This window comes from Temnothorax nylanderi, unplaced genomic scaffold, assembly GCF_030848795.1.
Source record: "Temnothorax nylanderi isolate EJ_2023f unplaced genomic scaffold, tnyl_v1.0 TNYL_tig0065_pilon, whole genome shotgun sequence".
Lineage (NCBI taxonomy): Eukaryota > Metazoa > Arthropoda > Insecta > Hymenoptera > Formicidae > Temnothorax > Temnothorax nylanderi.
In genome coordinates, this window is record NW_027249127.1 from 424,943 (window position 1) to 449,783 (window position 24,841).

The window sequence follows — 24,841 nt, forward strand, 5'->3', positions numbered from 1 at the left end:
AGTCGAGCCAATTAGGAGTTAGGAAAGCCGGAGCAAGTAGTACGCCGTACGTAGTGCGACCTGTGCGACACTCGCCGCGCGAGCGCCGAACGCCGAACAGTTGTAAGTTTGCGCTTGACGCGAGTGGACGCGAGTCGTTGTCATCAGCAGTCATCAGTTGTCATCGTCTCTCGTCGGTGCAGCGTAAAGCGTTCCGTCGCGCTCGTTCGCAGAGCGAGTGTGAGATTTTCGTGGGTCTCTTGCTTCACGCGGGGCGAGTGAACGCTGTGAATGCGCGCGTGCGACCGCGGCAACTTGAAGTCGAGCTCGACGGTAGTACGACGGGCGACGTCGATCGCGACGAGAGGCACGGCATCGCGGCCGCTCCGCGTGAAATGAGTGCCCGCGCGACCGACGGCAGGCCTGCTTCGTCGCGGCGCGTAGTCCCGTACGTGCGAGAGGCGGCACTGTGAAACGAGAGGAAGCGGCGGACGAGGAGGTGGAGGAGGAGGAGAGGAACGCATCCCGAGAGGAAAAAAAGCAGAAGGACAGAGTGGAATCTCGAATCTCGTCGTGAGTGTCGTGACGAGGACAAGAGCGGGCGACGGGAGAAGAAAGAGAAAGAGAGCATTGTCCTACGCGAGGATAGCATCGTGTTGTCCTTGCCACGACACTGACCTCAGTGTCCTCAGCCCTCAGCCCTCAGTCCTCAGTCTAACTGGTCTCACAGACCTCGCGGTCTCAGGTCTCAGGTCTCAGTCAGCAGTCAGGGCTGCGCGCACAGCCACAGGCACAGCCACAGCCACAGGCACAGCCGCGTCACGATCGCCGCTCGTCGATCGACGTCCGTCCATCCGTCTCCTCGGATCTGTCAATTGAGGGGGGCCGCCGTGCGCGAGGGAGACCTGCGAGAGAGGCGGGTATCGGTCCGTTCAATCGCGCACGGGATGCCATCCCCGCCGTCGCCGTCGTCGTCGCCCTCGTCGTCCCCGTCGTCACGTCGCCGTCGGCGTTACGCTAAAAATATGCGGCAGTGAGAAACGGACGGCGGAGCACCGCCCGTGGCAGAGCCGAAGCTCTGCTGTTGACTCTCGGCTGCGTGTGTGCTAGGTCCGTTGGTGCCGGAGGGCGAGGGGAAGGGAGGGAGGGAGGAGGAGGAAGACGAGACCAGACTAGGAGGACCACGACCAAGGGGGTGATCATCGCGCGACAGCCTACCGACGAAAGGAGCACCGAGGAAAATGGCGGACCTCGAGGCGGTGCTGGCCGATGTCAGCTACCTGATGGCCATGGAGAAGAGCAAGTGCACGCCGGCAGCCCGTGCCAGCAAGAAGATCATTCTGCCGGATCCTAGGTACGCACTCCTCACCGCGACGCGATTTCCGGCGGCGTTGCGTGCGGTTCGATACGGGGAGGAGGAGGAGGAGGAGGAGGAGGAGGAGGAGGAGGAGGCAGCGGCGGCGGCGGCAGTGGTCCGTCTATTCGTCTATCCGTCCATCCGTCCATCCGTCCATCCTGTCCGTCTATCCGCACGTCCGCCGGAGAACCTCTCCCCGTTTCCTGCCTCTCCCTTCCGCCTATTTTCTTCCCCGTTCTTTCTCCGACGTCTTCTTCCTTCGCGAGAGCTCTCTCTCTCTCTCTCTCTCTCTCTTTCTCTCTCGCGCCAGGAATAAATAATGTTTACAAACAAAACGCCGCGGTTGACCACTCGGGGCCCGACGCGCGTGCCTCCGATCGCAGCCGGCGTCGCAACGTCAAAATTCTTTCTCTCCAAATGCCCCATGTAATCCGTTCGATAGCTTCGCGATCCGGAGCAGCGCGAAGCTATCAAACGGATTCACGCGATCTCGGCAACGGCAAATCGGATTCACGTGCTCGCCGGAGGATCGATCCCCGCTGCACCTCGGAAGTTGATTAAATCGTCCGCCCCGTGACATTTTGACGTTAAAAGTTTCTCTCAACTTTCTCTCGAGGGAGAAAAAGACTGACCGGTCTACCTCTGATCCCTCACGCGATGATATCGACATTCCGTATCAATCTACGTCTACGTGCACAAATATATAACCACACCCCGTATATCCCGGTGTTGCACTCGTTAAACTTCGGTTTACCTTTGGAAGATTCATACCCGGGATAGAATAAATTTTGTCCCCTCCCCCGTCCCGCGTTCTCTCTCTCTCTCACTCTCTCTCTCTTTCTCTTCCTTTCGCGAAAACCTCCCCGCTGATCGGTACTTTGCATCGATTATAACTTGCCAATGTTTACACCGTTCGCGTTATTTTCGGTCCGCGGACCGCGGATGTTAACCGTAGCTTTCGGCCTCGTGAAAATATAAGTCGACGCGGTAGGAGAGCGGGACTACGTTTTTGCTGGCGACACGCCAAGCAAGCGCGAGCGTTTCACGTGCGCGGCCGAAAAACGCTGAATAAGGGAAAACTGGCGCGAAGGGCGCCGCGCCGCGCGACGGACAAAACGAGGCCAGGAACTTTCACGCGGGTGACCGTCGCTCGAGAGCACGTGCTTTCCCTCCCGTACATCATTTCTCGTTATTTTCCTTCGTCGCCCGGAAATGAATGCAACGAAATTGAAACTATTGCAGAGGCTTACAGAAGTTTTACAAATCGCCAAGTTGAAATGACCGGGGAGAATTTAGCCTAGATAACCAGATCTGGAAATATGGCCGTTTTCTCATCTCTCATCGAACGTTTCGATCATTCATTTTTTTATTCTCTTCATCAATCTATATATATATATATATATATATATATATCGATTATATATATATATATATATATATATATAATCGAATGTTCCGACTGACTCATCAACGCCCAGCCCAAACCCTTAAACCTATAATAGAAACATGAAATTCGGGGAGTATATTCTTTCCATGACGTAAGCACCCACTAAGAAGGGATTTTTAGAAATTCGACTCCTAACGGAGTGAAAAGGGGTAAAATGTGTACCGTAGCGAAGCACGGGTATCAAGCTAGTACTTAATTAAAATCTTAATTAAGCGTTAAGACCCTAATAAAGTTTGGGGCGTGTTCTTAACGAATACTTCGGTGACACGCGATTTAAATCATTATTTAGCTTTTTGAAAACTCTTCCTTTTCCGCTCCTTCCGCAAATGTGCAGTTTAATTTATCTTCGGGGCTTACGTAAAATCTCTAGAGTGCATCAAAGCGATGCGTTCGGCGGCGGCCCAATTCCACCGTAATGCTCGGAATCCATTCATTTACGTAATTAATTTTATGGCTCGGTGGTGCTTCACGCTCGCGAAGAACTGATAGAATCAGTGGGTCGCGTGTCACGAAGTGTCCTTGTGTAAACACGCACGCACGCACACACACACACACACACACACACACACACACGCATACGCAACACCCCAGACACATCCTATTAATACATCCTATCTCGTGCATCCATATTCTTTACGTCAACGATATTCGTGTATAGTAATTCACTTTTATTACTCTCGGCCTGCGAGATAAAGGAAGGAAATGGCCGCATAACCGTTCCATTTATCCCCCGAAAACGCGGCGCGCGGTAATTCCTTTGTCGATCATATTCCCCTCGCGTATAATCACAGAAAACGGTTTCTTTGGCGCGCCGAATTTGGTGCGCGAATGAATGGACCGCGTTGAATATCGGATTACATCTCGCTGCGTCCGTCAATGGAGCCTTAAAGTCGATCGTCTTGAAACATTTCGATTCGCCCGTCGTCGTCGCTTGTGAACGACGCGACGCGTCTCTCTCTCGCCCTCACCTCGCACGATAGAGCGGAGGAGGCTCGCCGTCGGCGTCGGAGCGGAGCAGCAGCTCCGGGTATCGATTTATTCGACACGCGGTATCTGTCTCGCGAAAGTTCGCTAAACTGTATTCAGCCAGCGGCGAAGTTCTAGGAAACGTGCAGTCGATTCATGAGCGATTCCTCCGAAGCGCACCGCGAGCGACTCTGCACAATCCGCGACTCTCGCGGTCCCCCCACGATCGAAAGACTGTGTGTATATATACGGGTTGGATTTATCTTCGAGTTGGATTTATCTCTTTATCGCGTTTACGCGAAAGTCGGGCTCGGCTTTGATCGCCGATATAAGCGAGATAAACTTTTGCGCGACGGGATAATGGGAAATTCTCTCGGCGTTAACGAGTTTACAAGTCGCCGTAATATTGTGGGGCGGCTCCTCCACGGTTCGAGGGAGAAACTGAGAGCGAAACTCCGGGCTCCGACACTTTTTTTTCTTTTTATTGGATTAAGCTCTAGGCTCCGAGGTAATCAAGAATCGCGCGGGTTTGTCACGCCGCTTAATATCGTCTCGTTTAGAACTATAATAAGGGCTATTAATACGGGGTTGGCTTAGCAGACGGACGGGCACGCGGTATCGATCCCATTTCTGCGTTTCAGCCCGATTAATCGTCCTCTGGTCACCCTACCCTGTGGCCATTAAATTCGGATTAGCCAGCGTGAGATCCATTACCGGTTTGCACAGAGTCCGCCTCGCGCGTTTGCATCCGTCAGCTACTCCGCGTAGACCGTAACGCCGTAACAATTAAGCCCGCAGTGTCGCGCTTTTATGGATCGCGTGCTCACGAAACTTACTCGCGCGCCGATCTATAGAAGCGAGATTCCTCCCGAGAGCGCGCCGCAGAAATAATACTCCGATTTTTCTGATCAGCCTTCGATTATTACGGCCGGATCGGATTCTCCGATATATCCCCCGCAATAGGTACATTCTAAAAAATGTCAGAGTGCGCGAGTTGTTTTTAGCTCATTATTTTTGCAACGCCTTTGTGGAACTTGGCGAACGGCGCGCGGCGGATCTGCATTATTCGTCGCGAAGCTCGCGTGCTCGTCGCTCGAGAGAGGCAGAAAGACTCGCGAGCCGGGGGACGCGTTCGCGGGACAAATCGCGCGCTCCGCTCGTTTCGACGATCATCGGCGCGATAAGGATTTCGTTTCCCGCAACTTGTCACCCCGCCGACGTTATCGGGAAGAGGAGAAATGCGCGGCACGCGCTCGTTAGGCTCGTCCGGCGCGACGGCGGAGTTTGAGCGACCGAATGGGGACACCCCATCGTAGCGACCATCTTTTTTTCTCAAATAAACTATAACCAGGTCATATGCTTAGCTTACGTGGCGTAGTAATCGCTGAGAGAAGAGCTTAGTCGACTAATATTAAACTAAAATTAACCCCGACTAAAAGCGTTGACACTGGTCGAGTATACTCGACTTGTCACACCGACCCAGTCGACCGTACGTCGGCTGTATAAATCCGGTATAAGTCAACGCTGTCATCGACGACGTCGCATCAGCCTCCCTCCCTCCCTCTCGTCTCGTTCAGCGCCGGCTAATTAAAAGAGGAAAAAAATTGCACCTCCTGAGATGCGGCGACGACGTCGAGATTATTCATGACAGCATTAATGCGCGTAACGGTATATCGCGTAGCCGTGTAACCCTCGCCGCTTCACGGGGCGCTTAAGTTAAAAATGCGTGAACGCGCATCTGGCGGCGCGACGGGATAACCGCGTGCCCTTCGAGTGCATTTCGCGCTCTTGCGAACCACTTGCAGAGGGATCGTGCCCCGTGTGCTTGCGTAAAATAAGATTCCGAAAGGGGAGAAAAATCCCGAGCCCGGGAGCCGGAGAGATCGAGAGAACACACGGTGAATTACGAGTCGCGTTCATAAATCGCGTAGAGGAAAAAGTATATACGCAGTTTACGTAATATTCCAAGCGTGCGTGCGGTACGAACGTACAAAATTACGATGCGGAAACATAGTATTTAACAGAGAATCTCGCGAAAGAAGAAAAAAAAATATACCGCGTGATTCATTAGAATGTCACGTATAGCGGGCGATATCCGTCGAGCTCTCTGTTACGTGCGAAACGCGACACGTAACATTTTAATAAAATAAAGGTAGACAATTGTTCCCTTATAAGACTTTATTTGGCACAGAGCAAATGGTATGAGTCGAAGGTGTGTTTGCTCAAAGGAATGAGGTTTAATTTCCGTTGATATGTGTTAACCAATAAATGGAACGCTTTATTATAACAATGTCAGAAGTAGGAGTTGCGGCTTCTTAGAAGAGAACTAGAGAACAAGTAAAACAGAAAGGTTGGCGCATGATGCAAAGATTCGTTGGAATGGAACTGGTTTTTGTAATTATACAATATTATACATGATGACTCGGAAGTTCAGAAAAAGAGTTTTGGATAAAAAGTAGGAGAAAGTAAGTGAATCACGAGGTATAAGGGTTTAGACAGATAGCGGGACTTGGGCTTATTAGACTTTAATTTTTACTCTGGAAAAGTTTGTCTGAAAAAAACGGTCTTGCAAAAAATTTTATAAACACACGAGATATACGTTATGAGATACGCGGCACGTAACAGCTCACGAGGGACCGCCCCGGCTCTTTCCGTGGCATTTACTTTCTTACGAGCTCATTCTCTACGTTTTTACATTCGACATTTCACGGAGACCGACGCCTCGGAGGCACCGAGGGACACTTGGCGCTCGTGCGTGCCGTAACATCCTTGAATTGGAACTACAAAATACGACCACGACGCGATGCTGTGCGATGCCACCGGTATACGTGCGCCGGTCTAATGCAGTAGAGTAGGAGCTCGGGAACAACTCAATTTTCGACTTTGATTAACCGCCGTCGTCCCGCGTGAGATACCTAGGTATAGTAGGTATAGGGGCCTCGGTATCGCGTCGATACAGCTCGGTATTCGGTATCCCACTGCGCGATTCTGCGTGCCGCGGCGAGGAACAGTCGTGGTAAATTTCCTGGCGTGTGCTTACAGAAAAAATATACGTAGCGCGGAGATAGCGGTTGCGTAGGTGTACAATGCAAATGTAAACTCTGTCTTCTCCGTATTTCTTTTTTTCCCGCCCCTTTCCTTCTTTCCCTCTCTTTCTCCCTCATCTATTATGAAACATTGCGGGGTTTTCGCGAGCAAACGGGCGTTTTGCCGCGGTAACGAATTCTTGAAAGTGGGAATCTTGCAAGAAGTCACGGGGGCGAAACGGAGTACCTTGTTTCGGTCCATAAATATTCGAATCATTGCTAGTGTTGATGCTCGGTAAAGTTTGCTCTCTACTCTATCTATCTATCTCTCTCTCTCTCTTTCTGTTAACGCGCGCCATTTTGTACGTCGATGTACGCTTCTCCGATGCCTCTTTTTCTCTCTCTCTCTCTCTCTCTCTCTCTCTCTCTCTCTCTCTCTCTCTCTCTCTCTCTCTCTCTCTCTCTCTCTCTCTCTCTCTCTCTCTCTCTCTCTCTCTCTCTCCTGAAATTCTTCCGATTCGCAAAACGGCTTCCTATAAATCCCCGGATTATTACGACGAAGCGAGCCGTGAGCGTGTTAGTTCGCGAGAAATTATCGATATATATTTCTATCACCACGTTAATCCTCCGCTCGCTTTCGTAACCGATTCTTCCACATGTTTCTTGTTCCAATTTAATTATATATATATATTCTCTGTAAATAGAGTTTTATTCGTTAGAACACGGTTCTCTTGTTGAAAGGATTCAAGCGCGACGGTATTGGCGTTATCCATCAATGTCGTCGGACGGGATCGGTTAATCGTTGATTGGCTCAGGTGGGATCGATAAAATACTGGGCCACTCGCTCTTCTTCTCTCGATATTCAAAACGGATAACTGCTATCCCGTTTTCACGCGCGGAAGGGAATATATAACTCCGGGCAAACACGAGGAAAAAGAAGCCTAGCAACACTCCCGGAAGGACGTATATCGGAGGAAGCTGCGGTCCCGGATGTAATTAAAGGTAGCAATCAACGAGCCGGGCAAACGCGCTCGTCGTCTCTCGCTAGCCTCGTGTGTCGTTATAAAAACGTCTCTGGCTCGGTTGTAAAAACAGCTTTTAGAGGGGAGTAAATAAACGAGAGAGCATCTCGCGAGAGGAGAGAGCCACGAGCGTTATTGTGAGCTTTCGTGATTGACTCTCGCTATAAATTAAGTAATTATGTTCGAGCGACATATGTGCTTTAACCCGCAATGGATGACTTTTCTCGGAATGCTCGAAGGAGGTCTTTTTGACTCCTCGCGACTCTACCGTTACTTTTTAAACTCCGATATGTTTCTCGTTTTCCGTCGCAGCGATAACTTTTAAATGCGCTCAACTAACTTGTAACTTTGCGAATAAAAATATTTTTAGTACGAGAGTCCGCGAGCATTTCATTCGTGTCGTTAGCGTAGAACAGAACGGAACTTGGAACTTATTAAGGAAAATTACATGGCACGAGTGAGTACGGCAAAAAATAAATGTTATGTAATATCATATATAAAAGCGAATGAATCATATTGTATAAATGAAATCGTATAAAGTATTCTGAGACGCGATTGACGAGTCTCGCGCTGTGTCGTGAAAGGCCATTTTTGACAGCCGCACAATTGAAATACGGTGGCGTATCTTTTCACGCGATGTCGCGCTCGCATTCCCTCGCTCGCACACGTAACTGTCGCCATAAATAATGAGGATACCCCATCCGGCGCTACATGCATACATTAATTACCTCCTTTTATCGGCGCCGCAGCGCGCGTACAGCCGCCTGAATGGCAACCGCGAAACTACCCTATTCACGTTGGGAAAAAAGGGAGATTGCAGTCAAGCCGAGGAGAAAGATGGTGGAACGATGGTACGGAAGATTGTGAAGCTCCGGAAAGAGACTCTCGTAAGAGCCGCTGCCGAGGTGAATCCGCTTTTCCGTCGCGAGCCTAAAAGGACACTCGAGAACGCGCACTCGGGGGCGCTCGTTCGTTAATCCGAAGCCGCTCTTACGGACAAAGTGTAATTTTCCCGTCGTCAAATTGCTCGCGAACAACGGCAGCAGAGCCGACGGAAACGAATAGTAGCGCCGTCGGTTGATGGAAATATCGTCTAACAATAAGTCTAGCATGAGTTCTCTCTCTCTCTCTCTCTCTCTCTCTCTTTTTCTCTTGCGCGCTCGCTCGCTTGTTTACGCGATTTTAACTGTGTTCACGATTTTAGCCTGAGAGGCAAGCAACTTTGGGAATGATTAATATACCGACGCGCTTCCACGCGCTCGACTGCAGCCGGATCGCGTTATGCAACACGAGGATAAATGACTTTGTCGAATCGAGTTGGCACCGGAGAGCATCCTGTCTGTCTTCGCGTACCACATCGACAGTGTGATTTCTTTCCCGATATAATAAATGGATCTATCTCAGCCCGGAAACGCGCTCAGCGCGTTTAGAAACATAATGTAGTGGAGCGTTGAAGATCCCGGTCTCCATGCGCGCGTAAAAAGGTCAAATGTCGCCTCCTTAATTTTACGTTGCATAACGCGAGTCAATCAGTCTTGCAAGCCAGTATTTTCTCGAGCTTTTGCAACGCGAATTGTTTCTGGAACGACGCAATTTTCAGCAACAACGAATAGATCTGCGCGGTCGGTCAAACTGCCGAAAAAGAAGCTTCGGATACGATTTTTTTACTGCAGCGAAACAATAAGGATTATAGCAGATGAGGAAAGGCCAGTTTTAAGACGCCAATGAAAGTATTTATGCATTAATCACAATTATTAAAATAGCGGTTGTAAAGATACGAACGTACCAGACTTACGCTCACTTCGATTTCTTCTCATAAATGAAATTGAGGGAAAAAATACATCAGCGGAATGTACGGAATGCTCCTCTCGTAACTGACGTCGCCGCAATTAATTTTATTTGTGTCTCGCTACGAGAAAAATACGAATTGTTTTGATTGATGCACGCGCGGCAAAGTGTGACGCGAGCGAGTCTTTTGCGCGTCCCGGATATGTACTTTATGGAAATAAGTAAACGGCGGTGATCGTTGCAGCTTGGCTTTACCGCGCCGCGCGGTCGGCTAATGCAACCGAACGGGCAATCCCCGTTTCAATAAACTTCTTCATCTTCCTGCAGCAACGTTTACTGCGACGCACGCGGAGGTTTCGGTTTGATTTTTGAGGCACGAACAGAAATACGCCGGCGAGCGGCATGGTTTACGCGGTTTTAGCGCCGCGATTTCGACACAAGCCGAAAGCTGACGGTCAGTCTGCCGGTACTGTATGATTGCCGTTCAAAATCAAATTGCGTGCGGCTAATCGAGAGCGCCATTGTTACGAAAATCGTCCAATTTTCATTATCGCGGTATCGACAGGGTCGATTAGGATAATAAGATCTATCTTTGTAATCGCGCGATTACCGAGAAACGCTCGGTTGAAACGATGAGATGGTTTGACGTTTACGACATCACATTGATAATTGCGATTCACAGCGAAAGAACCCCACGTGAAGCTTGTTTGGGATTCAATCTTCCTCGGATTTCATTCTTCGCGAAGGATCGCAGTCAATTCTGTCCGCTTCTCCGCTGAATAGTTCTCAAGCCTCCTAATAAGACACCTGACTGATTTCTGCGAAACACGACGATCAAAACTTTCAAGTTTTTGTTCCACGCGGAACTTTATGCTAAGCATCCTGCCCGACGCGAGTTTTGAGTTAAGTTTCGAATGACGATTGTAAATAGACGTAAAAGACTGGTCGATCCAAAACCGGACTGATCGTTTTAAATTATTTTGATACTTTTGGGAATGGCATTTAATTTAGCAACAGGAAAGTTTCGGTCGTTTCCGTTTTTACGTGTATATTGTTTTTTCTTGCGCTCGAGCAATTTGAAGCAATTAAACGGGGTCCGCGTTCAGACGGATTTACATAACTGCCACTCGTGTCTTTTTTCATAACCGTATATCATTGTGCTAGATTTTGAATTCATCGCGTCGATCAAACACGGTCCGAACGGCGAGTGGAAGGGCCTGCCCGTTGCTAGATATACGCGATTATCTGGCGACGCTCCAACCAATCACTGGAAACACGGATTTATTTTGATCGGTTGTAAAGCTCATTCACCCCCGCTCGATACTCGGTGCTCCACCCTACCGTGGATTAAAATCTCTCCCTCACGGCTACCCAGAAATTGACCCGAATCAAACTTTACAGCCAACCGAGCCTTTATCCCCCGAGCTCCATCACTTAAATTGTCATGTTTAAGCGGGGAGCACACACTTCTGCACAACGCATAATGCGTAAGCATAAGAAAATTGATTGGTCCATACACATGTGCATAAGGAAATAGACTAATCAATTTTCTTATGCTTACGCATTATGCGTTGTGCAGAAGTGTGTGCTCCCCGCTTTACGCCGCTTCTACCTTTATATCTTTATATAAGCCCGGCATTATTGAAACACTTTTAAAATGCCAAGGCTCCAGCTGTTTATTCGCATTCCTCTTTTTTTATATACCTCCGATTAATTACAGGAAGTGATACTTTATCGGCACTCGAGACACTTGAGACATCTTTGTTCCTTCACATGTGGAATCGGATAGAACGATCCCCTACACATTCTGAATATACATTCAGAAAGAGACAAATGTGTGCGTTTTAGTCGATGAAGTCTTTTAAAGTCATCCTTGGGCAAGCTTCTTCGTTTCATTCTTCGCTTCCCTCAACGGTTTCCCTTTGTCAGATTCGTTGCCATGCTCCGAACAATGAAATGTATTGGGATGCGGAATTGGCAGCGACGATATTAAATATACCGTCAGATTTATGGGGGCATTTCACGAAGAGGGGAACTATCGCCCTTCGACGGAAGTTTGTTGGCCAATGTACGGCCACGCTGTTTTCGCCGCAAATAAAAAACTAGAAAAGTTAAAACTAACAAACGATCGCGTGATCCGCTCTCCAACAATCATTCGTTACAGCTTGAAGACAATTGCACGCCTCGTTTTTAAACGTCCAAAGTTTCTCGAGGAGCCGCTTTGGGTATTATTATTTCTGTAATAACGCGCGAATAAATCGACATTAGTTTAGCGATGAATAATCGCGCGACTATGGAGATTAAATGATCGGCAAATGATAACACAGGCCAACAAAAAAAGAGGGCAAAACACCTTGTTTTTGGCTGTAGAAAAAAATTATGACGTGTAGGGGCAAAACTGAGGTCATATTCGGTTTCAGCAGACGAAAATACATGGGAATACAATGGTCTAGTCCATGGCGCAGACAACTCTTTTTTTGTTGGCCTGTGTAATATAAATGATAAAGCGCGTTTACGTCAGCGTGAAATAAAAGTCGGCGTGACGTGGCCAGAAGCGCGTTTGAGAATAAATTTTAATATTTGTTTTATAAGTAGCCGCTTTGCATAATAACTCCTCGAGACTTTCGAAACGGTCCGTGTTTTTTTTTGTTTTTTTTTTATATTGCGCGATCGCGAAAATAAAGGTCCGCGCCGCTGGTTGATCGACTCGGCTCCGATTGTATAATTTAACGCGAGAAATCAGCGCCCATAGTATCTCTATTCTCTATGGTGACCAGCTCCCGAAAATACTATTGCGTAAATAAGAAATTCATGATAGGTGGTCAGCCATCGAGTTAGTTAGAAGAAAATGAAATAGGCGGAACGGTTCAATAATCAATAATTAGGTTCTTTGCATTTGAGGTTTATAAGATGCTTATATTAGCAGTAATATAAATTGATCATTAATTTCAAGACGAGATATTACATTTCCAGCTTTAGCATGGCATAATAGCTGCATTTTAAAACCATTCGCAAAGACAGTCGACACGTGGCTCGAAACGTATAAAATTCTCCAAAATTATTATTAGACATAAAATCCCGTCCAATGATTGAAAATGCTTATTTTAAAAAACCTGTAATGTCGTAAGGGGATTAAAGATAAAAGTGAAATATATTTCATTGTCTTATATTTTTTCGCAAGAATTAAAATATTACAAATCATTATATCTTTCCGTGTGATGTATATTTCCCAATAAGATCGTGTACGCGAAAATAAATCGTCGCGGAGAAACGCGCGCGTCCCGAGAAATACACTCTTGACGCACACGCCCTTTAACGTTATCTCTTCAAGAGTCATCGATTACGTTCTTGTTATCGCAGGCACGTCGCTCGCTTTCCAGTCTCGTTTGCCTCTTTTTTAATCGCCTGGTCACTCTCTCGAGCCAGTTCATCCAGTTCGACTGAAATAGCCGCGCTACCGATTGCGGACGATCGAGTTGCGTTGCGGATGTATCCTCGCGCGATGCATGCAATTGACCGCGATGCTGCGATGATAATGGCACTTTACGATGCTTGATTTGACTCGATACACCGCAACTGCGTTTGACATTCCTCCCTTTTTTCTCTTTTTCTATCGAGCATTTGCGCAAGCACTCAATATACTCTCTAAAAGAGAATCAGTGTATTTTAACTGGGAAACAGTAAATAGTCATTGATTGAAGCAGTTATAAGTATACCACTGAGAATCAGTGACATTTCACTGAAAGAATTAGTTATTAATATTGACTGTTTCAATCAGTAATATTGAACTACTAGAAACAGTGACTTGGAGCAGCAAAATCAGTAATGTGAGCTGATTAAATCAGTAATATTGACTGTTTTACTCAGTAATATTGGACTACTGGAAACAGTGACTTTGAACAGCAAAATCAGTAATGCAAGCTGATTAAATCAGTAAATGTCCCAGCAAACAGTAACAAAGAGTAATAACCTTAATACATGTTATAATTTTCTATTCAACAATGTAACTGTTACGTACAATATGTTTTGTAGTTTACAATTATATTGTTGAATAGGAAATTATAATATTGAGGTTATATTACTGTTAGTTGGAATTTTCTAGATGTTATGTTGTACAAGGAAAAGGAAAAAGTGGTAGGGGTTGATATTAATACATTTTGATATTAAAACAATAAAATTCGTATATTTATTGATTTAATATAATTTATATATTGTGGCGATTTTGTAAATGCAATTTTTAGACACCTTAAAATAATTTAAAAAATATGTATATATAATATAGTTTGTTTTATATAATCTTATTTCCAACGATTACCGAGATTAATAATCTTATTCTGTTTGATGTTCAGTTCTCTGGTTCAATACGCCGTGGTTTATGCTGAAAATGAAAAGGGAGAAACAGTTTCTAGTTTATCGCGCTTTACTATGGGCCCGTTGGGCCACCGTCTCCGCCCCGTTGGCAAACTATAATCTAGCCCTGTTGGGCCTCTGTCTTTGCCCCGTTGGCAAACTATAACCTCGCCCCGTTGGGCCACCGTACTCGTCAGTACCCGTGGTAAATGAACTACGGCTCAAGAAGCTTCCGTACTTACTTTTAACCTCTCCTTTTTCGCAAGCACGCTTAGCTCAGTACCGCAGCTTCTCTCATTCTTCGTAATGTATACTTTGTTCTCGTCTTCTGTTTCACACATCACGACCCTGTTCCGCTTCCTCGCACCATCAATCAGCATTACCAACAGATAACTGATTTTACAGTGACATCTTACTTTCACTGACCATAATCAGTGAGATATAAGATAAAGAAACAAAAAGTAAACGTTTATACTGAAGTTCAGTGAAATACTCACTGATTCTCAGTGAAATCCTATTTTACTGTTTCAATTAGTGATATTTTCACTGATTCTACTTTAGAGAGTATGACAGCCGGATCGAAACTTCAGAGTTAAATTAATGTGCCGAATCCTCGTCGATTGGCGAGAATTATCGAGCCCATCGCGCTGCGTAGTATTCGCTAAAACACCGGTTTGTGAAAGATGCTGTTCGGAGGAGAGGAGGAATCTTCGGCTCATTGTCAGTCGCTCGCATTGAAACGTCACTACGGCGCGGGCGTATGAATCATAATATATACGCGTCACACATCGTAGGATGTCCTCGACCAATGTATTATTTATGACGGTTAATTGGTTGTTTCAATATTTCAGCCGGACCCCGACAAAAATACCCGCCGGGATAACGAGAAGGACACGCGGTTTTATTTATTTATTGACTCCGCGGCAATGCGAAATGAACCCTCTTGTGCTCTAACACCCTAACGCCCACGTGCTTTCGCGTGGTACGCGCGGATCATTTGGATAACTGGATACGAAAGAGATGCGCGCTGTATTTTTTGTCAAATTGGCTATTATCTGTCCGGTATCTGCGGAGGCAGCGCTTTTGTTATTCGAGCCCGCGGCTCTTGTCATTCTTGATGCTTGCACCCGGGTCGAGCTGTATCGATGACACAATGAACTATAATAACGGTTGTAATTCCGTCGTTTGACATTTTGATCAATCTCATCGTGATGTAGGCGCGACGGTGGCGATGCCGGTAACGGGATTTCGTGTCGCGCTAATATATTCCTCGCGAAACGCGCAGAGCACATTTTCAATAAATTTACATCGACGGCGACGCTTGATGGAATAACTGATCGGGTTTTGCCGCCACCCGGGCCGGAATCTCTCCGGAAATTTCAGGGATCTCTCCGGGTCCTCCGAGTTTTCCAACGAGAAATATCTTTATGCGACTACATATTCGCTTCTGCATTTTTCCCTTCTGCGCTTTTATCCGTCTCTCGGAAAAAGGACCACGTCACCGTAGGCGACAACGATAAACTGTTGTTGATGTGAAAAATCGATCCTTTCTGTTTCAGCGTTCGGAGCGTCATGCACAGATATCTGGAGAAGAATAACGAAGTAAACTTCGACAAAATATTTAATCAAATGTTAGGTGAGTAAGCCATCGCTCCGATAGTCCCGCCCTTCGTTCGCCACACTCTCGGCCCTCCCGCCCTTTGATAAGATCAAAGACAAAGGAGGGTTAGGATTTAGTTCGTAAATTCGCCCAAACTTCCCCAATCTAATTGCGCAGCGAGGAGAACCTTCTCTCAACGTGCCTTTTTATCTCTCTGTGTTCGGTAGTAGTACGATTCAATTATATATAGACCTCAGATATCGGCATATTGTCTCTCGCTCTCTGTTTCTCTCTCTCTCTCTCTCTCTCTCTCTCTCTCTCTCTCTCTCTCTCTCTCTCTCTCTCTCTCTCTCTCTCTCTCTCTCTCTCTCTCTCTCTCTCTCTCTCTCTCTCTCTCTCTCTCTCTCTCTCTCTCTCTCTCTCTCTCTCTCTCTCTCTCTCTCTCTCTCCCCCCCCCCCAATTCAATCTAAGAAAAATGTAGTATACAAAATTTGCTGTAAAAATTGTGACGCGTCATACGTGGGTCAAACGATGAGACAAATAAAAACTAGAATCTCAGAACACCGTAACCACATTCACAGAAATACATCGACTCAATCGGTTATTACAGATCATAGATTGAATTTTGATCATGAATTCGATTGGGAGAATATCCAAATCTTAGACAACGAGAGATATTTATCCAGGAGATTAGTCTCTGAAATGACTCACATCAAACTTCAAAAGAATGGTATTAATTCACAAAATGACACAGAGTTCTTGCATCACGCATATATTACGGTTCTGAATAAATTGTAATCCATGCTCACGAATATGACGTCGTCTAATTCTGCTTTACTATTGGTTTACCAAGTATCTTAGTTTATTTTACTTACTTGACACACTATGTACAAACTCGCCGTTGTTTTGACCTATAACAAGCTTTGTAATTTGTTATTTCATCGTTATGTGTCGTGTCGACGAGAACGTTTAGTCTCCTCGCATATTATCCATGTTATACATGACGTCTTATTCCACGTTTTTTGGGCCGCTTGGTGAGTTTTAAAGGTTTCCTCTATATTTTTTTATAACTAATTGAAACTATTTACAGATATGGATCATATGGTCCAGGGTTCTGACATTTTAATCAGTTAACTCGCCTTTGGCACGAAAAACGTGTGACAAACTTTCGCTACTGCTGAAGATGGCTCGAATCAGAGCCGAAACGTCCGGATATTGTTCGGATTAATGTACCAAGAGGATTAATAAATCAGACTTGAATTTACGCGCAAGGATCTGCGTCTGACCCTTACTGCCCTGACTTCTCATATATTTGAATCTCGAGGGTCCTTATATTAATTTATATTTATTTATTTATTTTCTTTATTCTTATATTTTTCTTTTGTAGCTGCTTCTTATATATGAATGCATGAATGTTTTATACTTAATTTGCTACCCTTTTTGTAATTTAGTTTCGACGCTTTAGGGGACGTAGTCTCAGAGCGTCTAATAAATGACGATTCTGATTCTGATTCTGATTCTGATTCTCTCTCTCCCCCTCTTTCTCTTTCTCTCCAATTAACGCAATCATACAAAATGCATGCGTACATTATTCATAATATTTATACATACACTGTTAAAATATAAATAAAGGTCAGGCTCGTATGTATCAAACAATAAAATAAAGGTTACCGGCCAATAACGAACAAGAGATTGTTAAAATTCAAAAAGGTATATTGTTACAAACAATTGTTAAAATGGGACGTTTCGGCAACACGTGCCTTCCTCAGCCAAATTTAATAGAATTAATAACATTATATATACGAATAGTCAGGAATCATACATTTCTACATTCAATAAGTACAGTAAGAATGTCATAAAATCATAATCGCTGTACAAGTACGGTCCTTAATTGAAAGTTGAGTCATAGAATTGTTGAACGAAAAAAACCGGAATCGCCGCACATTTTTATTAAAAACCTTAATTGAAAGTCGAATAATAGGATCCATGATTTATTCCTCAGTCGGCAGTGGGAATGAATCGAGTCAGTCAGCGATGTTATCACGTCACAATCAAGAGTCAATAGTTAAAATAGAAGAATGTGTATAAACTGTAAAAACTGTAAATTAAAAACTTGTAAGAGCGAGTAAATGTAAGAATTTGTTACGATTATACGTACTGAGACTAAATGTAGGATCAAGCTATAGAAATGTATCCCAAGCAACCGTACTGTATCAAATCTTGTGTGTGACTAAGCATTATCGCTCTACAGGAATCGATTTCCAACAAAGGATGTAAATAGACAAATAATTAAATCCCTATGAATTGTTACTAAGTTCGTTAAAAATATTAAAATAAGAACCATCAAGTAATTCCGTATTCTTATTGGAATTGACACCATTTTTTTGTTTTTTTTTTATGTGTATTTCTGAGACGAGTTGCTTATAATAATTCGTTTCGAAATCTAAAATCTCCGGATTGTTCTAATTAAAAGTATGATTCAAATTTAGCATATGTTCCGTGATAACTGAATGTCTTGATGGATCCAATTTATAATTGTTTTTGTGTTCGTTAATTCTTGTTTTCAGTTGTCGTTTTGTTTGCCCCACATAAGAGGCATCGCAGTCATTACATTTAATCTTATAAATTACGTTATTATTCGAGCACAATGCATTGACGTCTTTATGTGTTTTAATAAATTTGTCCATTTTGTTAAGGACTCTATATCCTATTATATGTTCTTTTTTATCAAAAAGGTGAGCTATTTTTTCCGAAATATTGTTAATGAACGGAATTTTAATTGGAACAATCCAGAGATTTTAGATTTCGAAACGAATTATTATAAGCGACTCATCTCAGAGAGGATACACAAAAAAGAACAAAAAAATGGTATCAATTCCAATAAGGATATTGGAATTATTTGATGGTTCTTATTTTAATATTTTAAACGAACTTAGTAACAATTCATAGGGATTTAATTATTTGTCTATTTACATCCTTTGTTGGCAATCGATTCCTGTAGAGCGATAATGCTTAGTCACACACAAGATTTGATACAGTACGGTTGCTTGGGATACATTTCTATAGCTTGATCCTACATTTAGTCTCAGTACGTATAATCGTAACAAATTCTTACATTTACTCGCTCTTACAAGTTTTTAATTTACAGTTTTTACAGTTTATACACATTCTATTTTAACTATTGACTCTTGATTGTGACGTGATAACATCGCTGACTGACTCGATTCATTCCCACTGCCGACTGAGGAATAAATCATGGATCCCATTATTCGACTTTCAATTAAGGTTTTTAAAAATGTGCAGCGATTCCGGTTTTTTTCGTTCAACAATTCTATGACTCAACTTTCAATTAAGGACCGTACTTGTACAGCGATTACGATTTTATGACATTCTTACTGTACTTATTGGATGTAGAAATGTATGATTCCTGACTATTCGTATATATAATGTTATTAATTCTATTAAATTTGGCTGAGAAAGGCACGGTGTTGCCGAAACGTTCCATTTTAACAATTGTTTGTAACAATATACCTTTTTGAATTTTAACAATCTTTTGCTCGTTATTGGCCGGTAACCTTTATTTTATTGTTTGATACACTGTTAAAGGTTAAAGGTGAAATTTAAACCAATACCATAAGTTAGATTTATTTTGTTATTTTTAACTACCATGTGCGTCAAAATTTATTAGTTTGAAACAAAATAGGATTATTTTAACTCCATTGGTTTAGTCAAATTAACATTGTTTTAGTTAAATTAACTACATATTGAGTAGGAACAGTGGCGACCTATGGAATAGTTAAAAATTACTCAAAATTGAGTTTAATTTAACTTTATGAATTTAACAGTGTATAGATAAACATAGCCGCGGCCACCGTACCAATTAATTTCTCGCAACTTGTTTCGCACCGTTAATTTCGGGGATTTTCAACGTAACGCGGCGCAACGCGAGCGTAAATATTCGTCCATGCAAAAAATTTCACCGAAAACCATCCTTCGAGGTAATCGACAGTCTCGTTTATGAATCGCTAATTAAGTGTTCTCTTGTTCGTAAAGCGTTATTTTAACACGATATTAAATCGAGCAGCAATTAAATTTGTTATCTCTCAAATTAATCGATAGAATTGAATAATGTACATTCCATCCTGAATCGTAGAACGCGATTTGATCGCCGGCCTGAGATGACCTGGAAAAAAAAAAAACCACCTGGTCCCTTTGGCGGGACCGCGCCAATTTAATACGGATGATTCGTCTTTCGGTCGCCAGTTATCGTTATTATTCCTCTCTTTTTTTTTCGCGAGAGTAGAGAAACGGCGTTAAATGTTAGCGAGAGCTGTGACAATTTACTGAAAGTTCGCCGATGTCAAGCAAACTCCACATGTACTTCCAGGTTACCTTTTATTCAAAGACTTCTGCGAGACTGTAGCGGAGGAACCGATTCCGCAACTTAGGTTTTACGAAGAGGTTCGTGTTTTTTAGCCCGCATACACTATATATATTATATATAGTTAAGTTTTCAGTAGCGTCGCATATACCGCACACCCGCTGGTACCCCGACTGCATAAAGAAATTTCGTGCTTGTGCATTGTAGATCAAGGCGTACGAGAAGCTCGAGTGCCCGGAGGAGAGGAGAAAACTCGCCCGGGAGATCTACGACAATTATATTATGAAAGAGCTACTGGCGCATTCTCACGTGAGTGTATATATCGACACGGCACCGAATTACGTTTCCTTCTGTAATATATAATAATTGTAGGAGAATTTTTTGTCCCCCTCTCTTGGTGTATGTGACTTTTTAATGTACACGATGCGTCTCTATCTTTTTGCAGGAATACTCGCAAGAGGCGGTATCTCACGTGCATAAATATCTCATGAAAAATGAAGTCCCAGTTAACTTGTTCGAGGTAGGTCATTGTCTCGTGACCTTATCCGCGCGATTGCGCGTACGTGATCGATATTGTTCGTGACTTACGAAACTTTTTCTATGTTTTTTTGTTTGTAGCCGTACATCGAGGAAATATTTAACCATCTGCGAGGGGAGCCGTTTCAGAAATTTCTGGAAAGGTACAAATAACATCCTGAGCTCTCGCGAATAAATGAACCTGTGCCTGACGTAACTTGCGATTAAAAGAAAATTGTGTATGTTTCTAGCGATAAGTACACCCGTTTCTGCCAGTGGAAAAACTTAGAGTTGAATATCCAGGTAAAGATTTGTCCCGTTTTTCTCGTCCTTTTTCAAGGACGGAATTTTCGAGATTAAATTATCGCACGTTTTATAACGGAAATTGCAGCTGACGATGAACGACTTCAGCGTGCATCGAATAATAGGTAGGGGCGGCTTCGGCGAGGTGTACGGTTGCCGGAAAGCGGACACGGGCAAGATGTATGCCATGAAATGTCTGGATAAAAAGCGCATTAAAATGAAGCAGGGTGAAACGTTAGCTCTCAACGAGAGGATAATGCTCTCGCTAGTCAGTACCGGGGTAAGGAACTTGTTTTTTTTTCTCTCCTGTTGTAAAAAATGATGCCCTCGCGTTTAATCACGGTGATACGACGTGACATGATAAAGCGTTGTCATCACAGGTGGACTGCCCATTCATAGTGTGCATGACGTATGCGTTTCACACCGCCGACAAGCTGTGCTTTATATTGGATCTGATGAACGGCGGCGATCTGCATTACCACCTAAACCAACACGGAGTCTTCAACGAGCCGGAAGTGAAGTTCTACGCCGCGGAAATGATCCTCGGCCTCGAGCACATGCACCGCAGGTACATCGTCTACCGTGATCTGAAGCCCGCGAACATACTGCTGGACGAGCACGGTCATGTCAGGATATCGGATCTGGGATTGGCATGTGATTTCTCAAAGAAGAAGCCGCACGCGAGTGTGTACGTACATATAGCCCAAGTCCGATTGAACTTTTCAATCTGTAACGCAACGATCTGAACTTGTTATTCTGTAATAGCGGCACCCACGGATACATGGCGCCGGAGGTACTGTCGAAGAACACCCCATACGATTCGAGTGCGGATTGGTTTTCCTTCGGTTGCGTGCTGTACAAGCTCTTGATAGGACGCAGTCCGTTCAGGCAACAAAATACCAAGGATAAACACGAAATAGATCGTATGACGCTAACCATGGTGCGTTGTTAAGAAATTCTCGCTGGAAATTTCCCAGTCGTTCGCTGCGATCATATTTGTTTGTGACGATATGTCAAAAGTAAAAATTTACATGAATTTTTTATGTATATCGAAATAAATTACATCTTTGTATATATGCTGCCACTTGTGTTGATAGAATAGATCTGCGAAAAAATACCAAACTTTTTAGTGAGTTAATCGATAGCTGTTAATCTTTATAAGATTTCTTTTACTTCGGAAAAACAAGGTGTACATTGCATTTTGATTATTTTTCTATTTACTAATAGAAGAATTATTAAAAACTAATTTATTTTTGTATACAGTATAGAAAAAAGAAATATAGTCTTTTTGCTTCTGATATCATAATCTGATGTGGATCGCAGTGAGCGATCGGAAGATTCCGAGCGATTTCACAGAGATCTCTCGAGAAACTTAGACACACGACGATTCTCAACTTAATTTTTTAAATCAATCGCAGAACGTCGGAATACCGGAGACATTCTCGCGGGATTTGCAGTCGCTGTTGGAAGGTTTGCTACAACGGGACATTAACAACAGACTCGGCTGTTGTGGCAACGGCGCGGATGAGGTAAAGGCGCACCCGTTTTTCAGTGGTATCGATTGGCAGCAGGTGTACTTGCTAAAGTACACGCCGCCGTTAATACCGCCGCGCGGTGAGGTCAACGCCGCGGACGCCTTCGACATCGGATCCTTCGACGAGGAAGACACGAAAGGAATCAAGCTGACGGAGGCGGATCAAGACCTGTACAAAAACTTTCCTCTAGTCATCTCCGAAAGATGGCAGACTGAAGTGGCCGAGACTGTGTTCGAGACAATCAATAATGAAGCAGACAAGGTAAGATAAATATTTCATCTTATTGCCTATAATAACTTGATTATCGACTCTTTACTAACATAAAGATTTCACTTTGTTTCGTCCTCGTAGTTGGAAAATAAAAAGAAGGCGAAACAAAAACAGCGGTTTGATACAGATGAGAAAGGTAAGTGTGTCATACGTATCGCATGGATACTCTAGAATCCGAATGGAATTGTAATCAGCATCGGTCATTTATACTTGCAGGTTCGGACTGTATATTACACGGTTATATAAAGAAATTAGGAGGTCCATTTGCGAGCGCATGGCAGACGCGCTACGCGAAACTATATCCGAATCGGTTAGAGTTACATCCTGAATCAGCGACTAAGCCTGAGCTTGTGTTTCTCGATCAAGTAAGTACATACATCATGTACCAAGGATGACAGAGTATATTAAAGGAGGTCAAAAAGTTAAATCGTGATATTTTCAAAATATATAGTGATCCTGTTACTTAATGTGTGATATGATACGTTTCACATTTCACCTCGTTCGAGAAAAAGGGTAACTTACATTATGCAATGTGAAACATTTTCAGGTTGATGAAGTAGGAGCGGACTTACAACTCGTAAAAGGGGAACAGTGCATTATAATGCGTACGAGGGACGCGAAAATCGTACTTACAAATGCCGTAAGTGAATCTTTCAGTGTCTCTATTGATGATATACTTTGCGATAAAATGCAACAATTAGAATTCAGACAAGTGACCTTAACTGTTCATGATCTAACTGTTCAAATAGTTCAAGGTGGAAACTTTCAAGTTTCAATGTTGGATAGTTCATACATTAATGAAAACTATTAATGAGGGCTAGAGCCTATTAATGAGTCTCGAAATGGAAGAGATTTAAGATTCTCAAACAGAAAATTTGAATAATACGATCATTGAACAATTAGAACACTCGTAAGTTTTAAACGCTACTAATAATGATAATTGACTTGCCATAGGATGAGATAAGCTTGAAAGAATGGGCGCTCTCGTTAAGATCGGCACACAAATGCTCAATGGAGATGCTCGGAAATATGGCGAGAAAAGCAGGCAAGATCTACGGGACTGAACGGGACGCAGTGATCCCGGCGACGCAGCGGTCCACGAACGGCAACTAGCCCATTGTCGTCATGTGCGACGTCGCACCGTCATACTCCAGTCCCACTGCCCCGCAGCAGCGACAGCAGCAACAACTTTTTTTATACTAAACGGATGATGGGGAGAGCAGCGATGGATGGGAGAAAAAAAAGGATTTAAGAAGAGAGCGCGAGGAACGTTTCACAGAATGGCAATGCAGGTAGTGCCTCTTCCTTCCGAAGGCTCATTCTGGACTTTAACGCTACAGTGTTAAAAAAAAGTGAACAAATCCTTCTTTTGGCACACCTCGATCAAACGAAACGTCCCAAAGAAAATTTCGTTATACGGCGGATAGCGCTGCGCTGTGTATTATAGAGACTCTAGCCAAGTAGTGTCGTATCGTGCGTACGTTCTCCCAGGGCCATGAGGATTATGCGCGCGCGCGCGCCCATAAACACATACACATATTTACATACATATATACACGTACACCAAAAAAAACCATATGTACACAAAAAAACCATACATTAGTTGTATGTGCAACATGTGACGTAGCGACTAGCGACCGACCGAGCGACGAACAAAAATTAACGGATAACACACGGAAAACACATAACATACATCCGGTAGCGGGTAGTGTATTATTATGACCTAGTATACTCTCTACGCGATCCCGTACTCTTATTACTTTTTACGCGTTTTGTCGTACCGCTCGTTTACTTAATTTATTTACTAATGCAGAGAGAGAGAGAGAGAGAGAGAGAGAGAGACCAGTTTTATATTATCCTTATGATGAAACAAAAGTGACTCATTATTTATTGTGTTGTTAAGTGCGAAAGAATAAGAGAAAACTCGTTTGTATATTAACCAAAAGTGAATCGAATACCGAATGCATGCAACATATGTACGCTCGAGTGGATATACGCGAGTCCGCTCTGGCAATAAAATATGCGATGAACGTAGATGAGAAGAGCTTTCTTTCGTCCTGCATCATGTATCAGTAGAGCAACGCTAAAGTCCAGTAAGTATTTGTGATCTCCATTACATTATGTTTTAAACAGATCGTAAATCTTTACGTAATCGTGATTGATGTGCGAAATTAACAAATGTTCGATTTAACAGTTGTACGAGAAAAGAATTACATATCAATGTCACGAATGAATTGGTTTATGGTCCATTTTTTATACCGTAACAATCGGAATTTGGTACATTTATGAAAGGTATAGAT

General features: G+C 43.7%; 1 protein-coding gene and 1 long non-coding RNA gene across 3 annotated transcripts; one reads left to right on the plus strand and one right to left on the minus strand.

Moving 5' to 3' along the window:
* Positions 1-45: 45 nt before the first annotated feature.
* Gprk1 (G protein-coupled receptor kinase 1) lies at positions 46-24,575 on the plus strand. 2 transcript variants are annotated; one of them, XM_071708187.1, is made up of 15 exons: positions 46-1,333; positions 15,495-15,571; positions 19,924-19,997; positions 20,125-20,226; positions 20,363-20,437; positions 20,536-20,597; positions 20,685-20,736; positions 20,825-21,016; positions 21,117-21,424; positions 21,502-21,676; positions 22,155-22,532; positions 22,623-22,677; positions 22,758-22,906; positions 23,089-23,181; positions 23,496-24,575. In XM_071708187.1, exons 1-15 carry the CDS (start codon positions 1,221-1,223, stop codon positions 23,652-23,654), a joined length of 2,064 nt encoding a protein of 687 aa, XP_071564288.1. In that variant the 5' UTR covers positions 46-1,220; the 3' UTR covers positions 23,655-24,575. The 2 variants fall into 2 exon arrangements, with proteins under 2 accessions (XP_071564288.1, XP_071564289.1); XM_071708188.1 differs by lacking the exons at positions 46-1,333; positions 19,924-19,997 and having other exon boundaries at positions 15,511-15,571.
* On the minus strand, positions 13,749-14,577 carry LOC139773631 (uncharacterized). The gene is made up of 2 exons (XR_011718384.1): positions 14,178-14,577; positions 13,749-13,963 (listed from the first exon to the last, which is right to left on the minus strand). It is a non-coding gene; the product is annotated as an uncharacterized lncRNA (long non-coding RNA).
* Positions 24,576-24,841: the final 266 nt, after the last annotated feature.

Bases quoted from the DNA above. Each gene is read 5' to 3' on its own strand.
- Gprk1 (XM_071708187.1), top strand. From the start codon at position 1,221: ATGGCGGACCTCGAGGCGGTGCTGGCCGATGTCAGCTACCTGATGGCC. The intron at 15,572-19,923 runs GTGAGTAAGCCA...ATGTACTTCCAG, and splicing joins AATATTTAATCAAATGTTAG to GTTACCTTTTATTCAAAGAC. The intron at 20,438-20,535 runs GTAGGTCATTGT...TTTTGTTTGTAG, and splicing joins TCCCAGTTAACTTGTTCGAG to CCGTACATCGAGGAAATATT.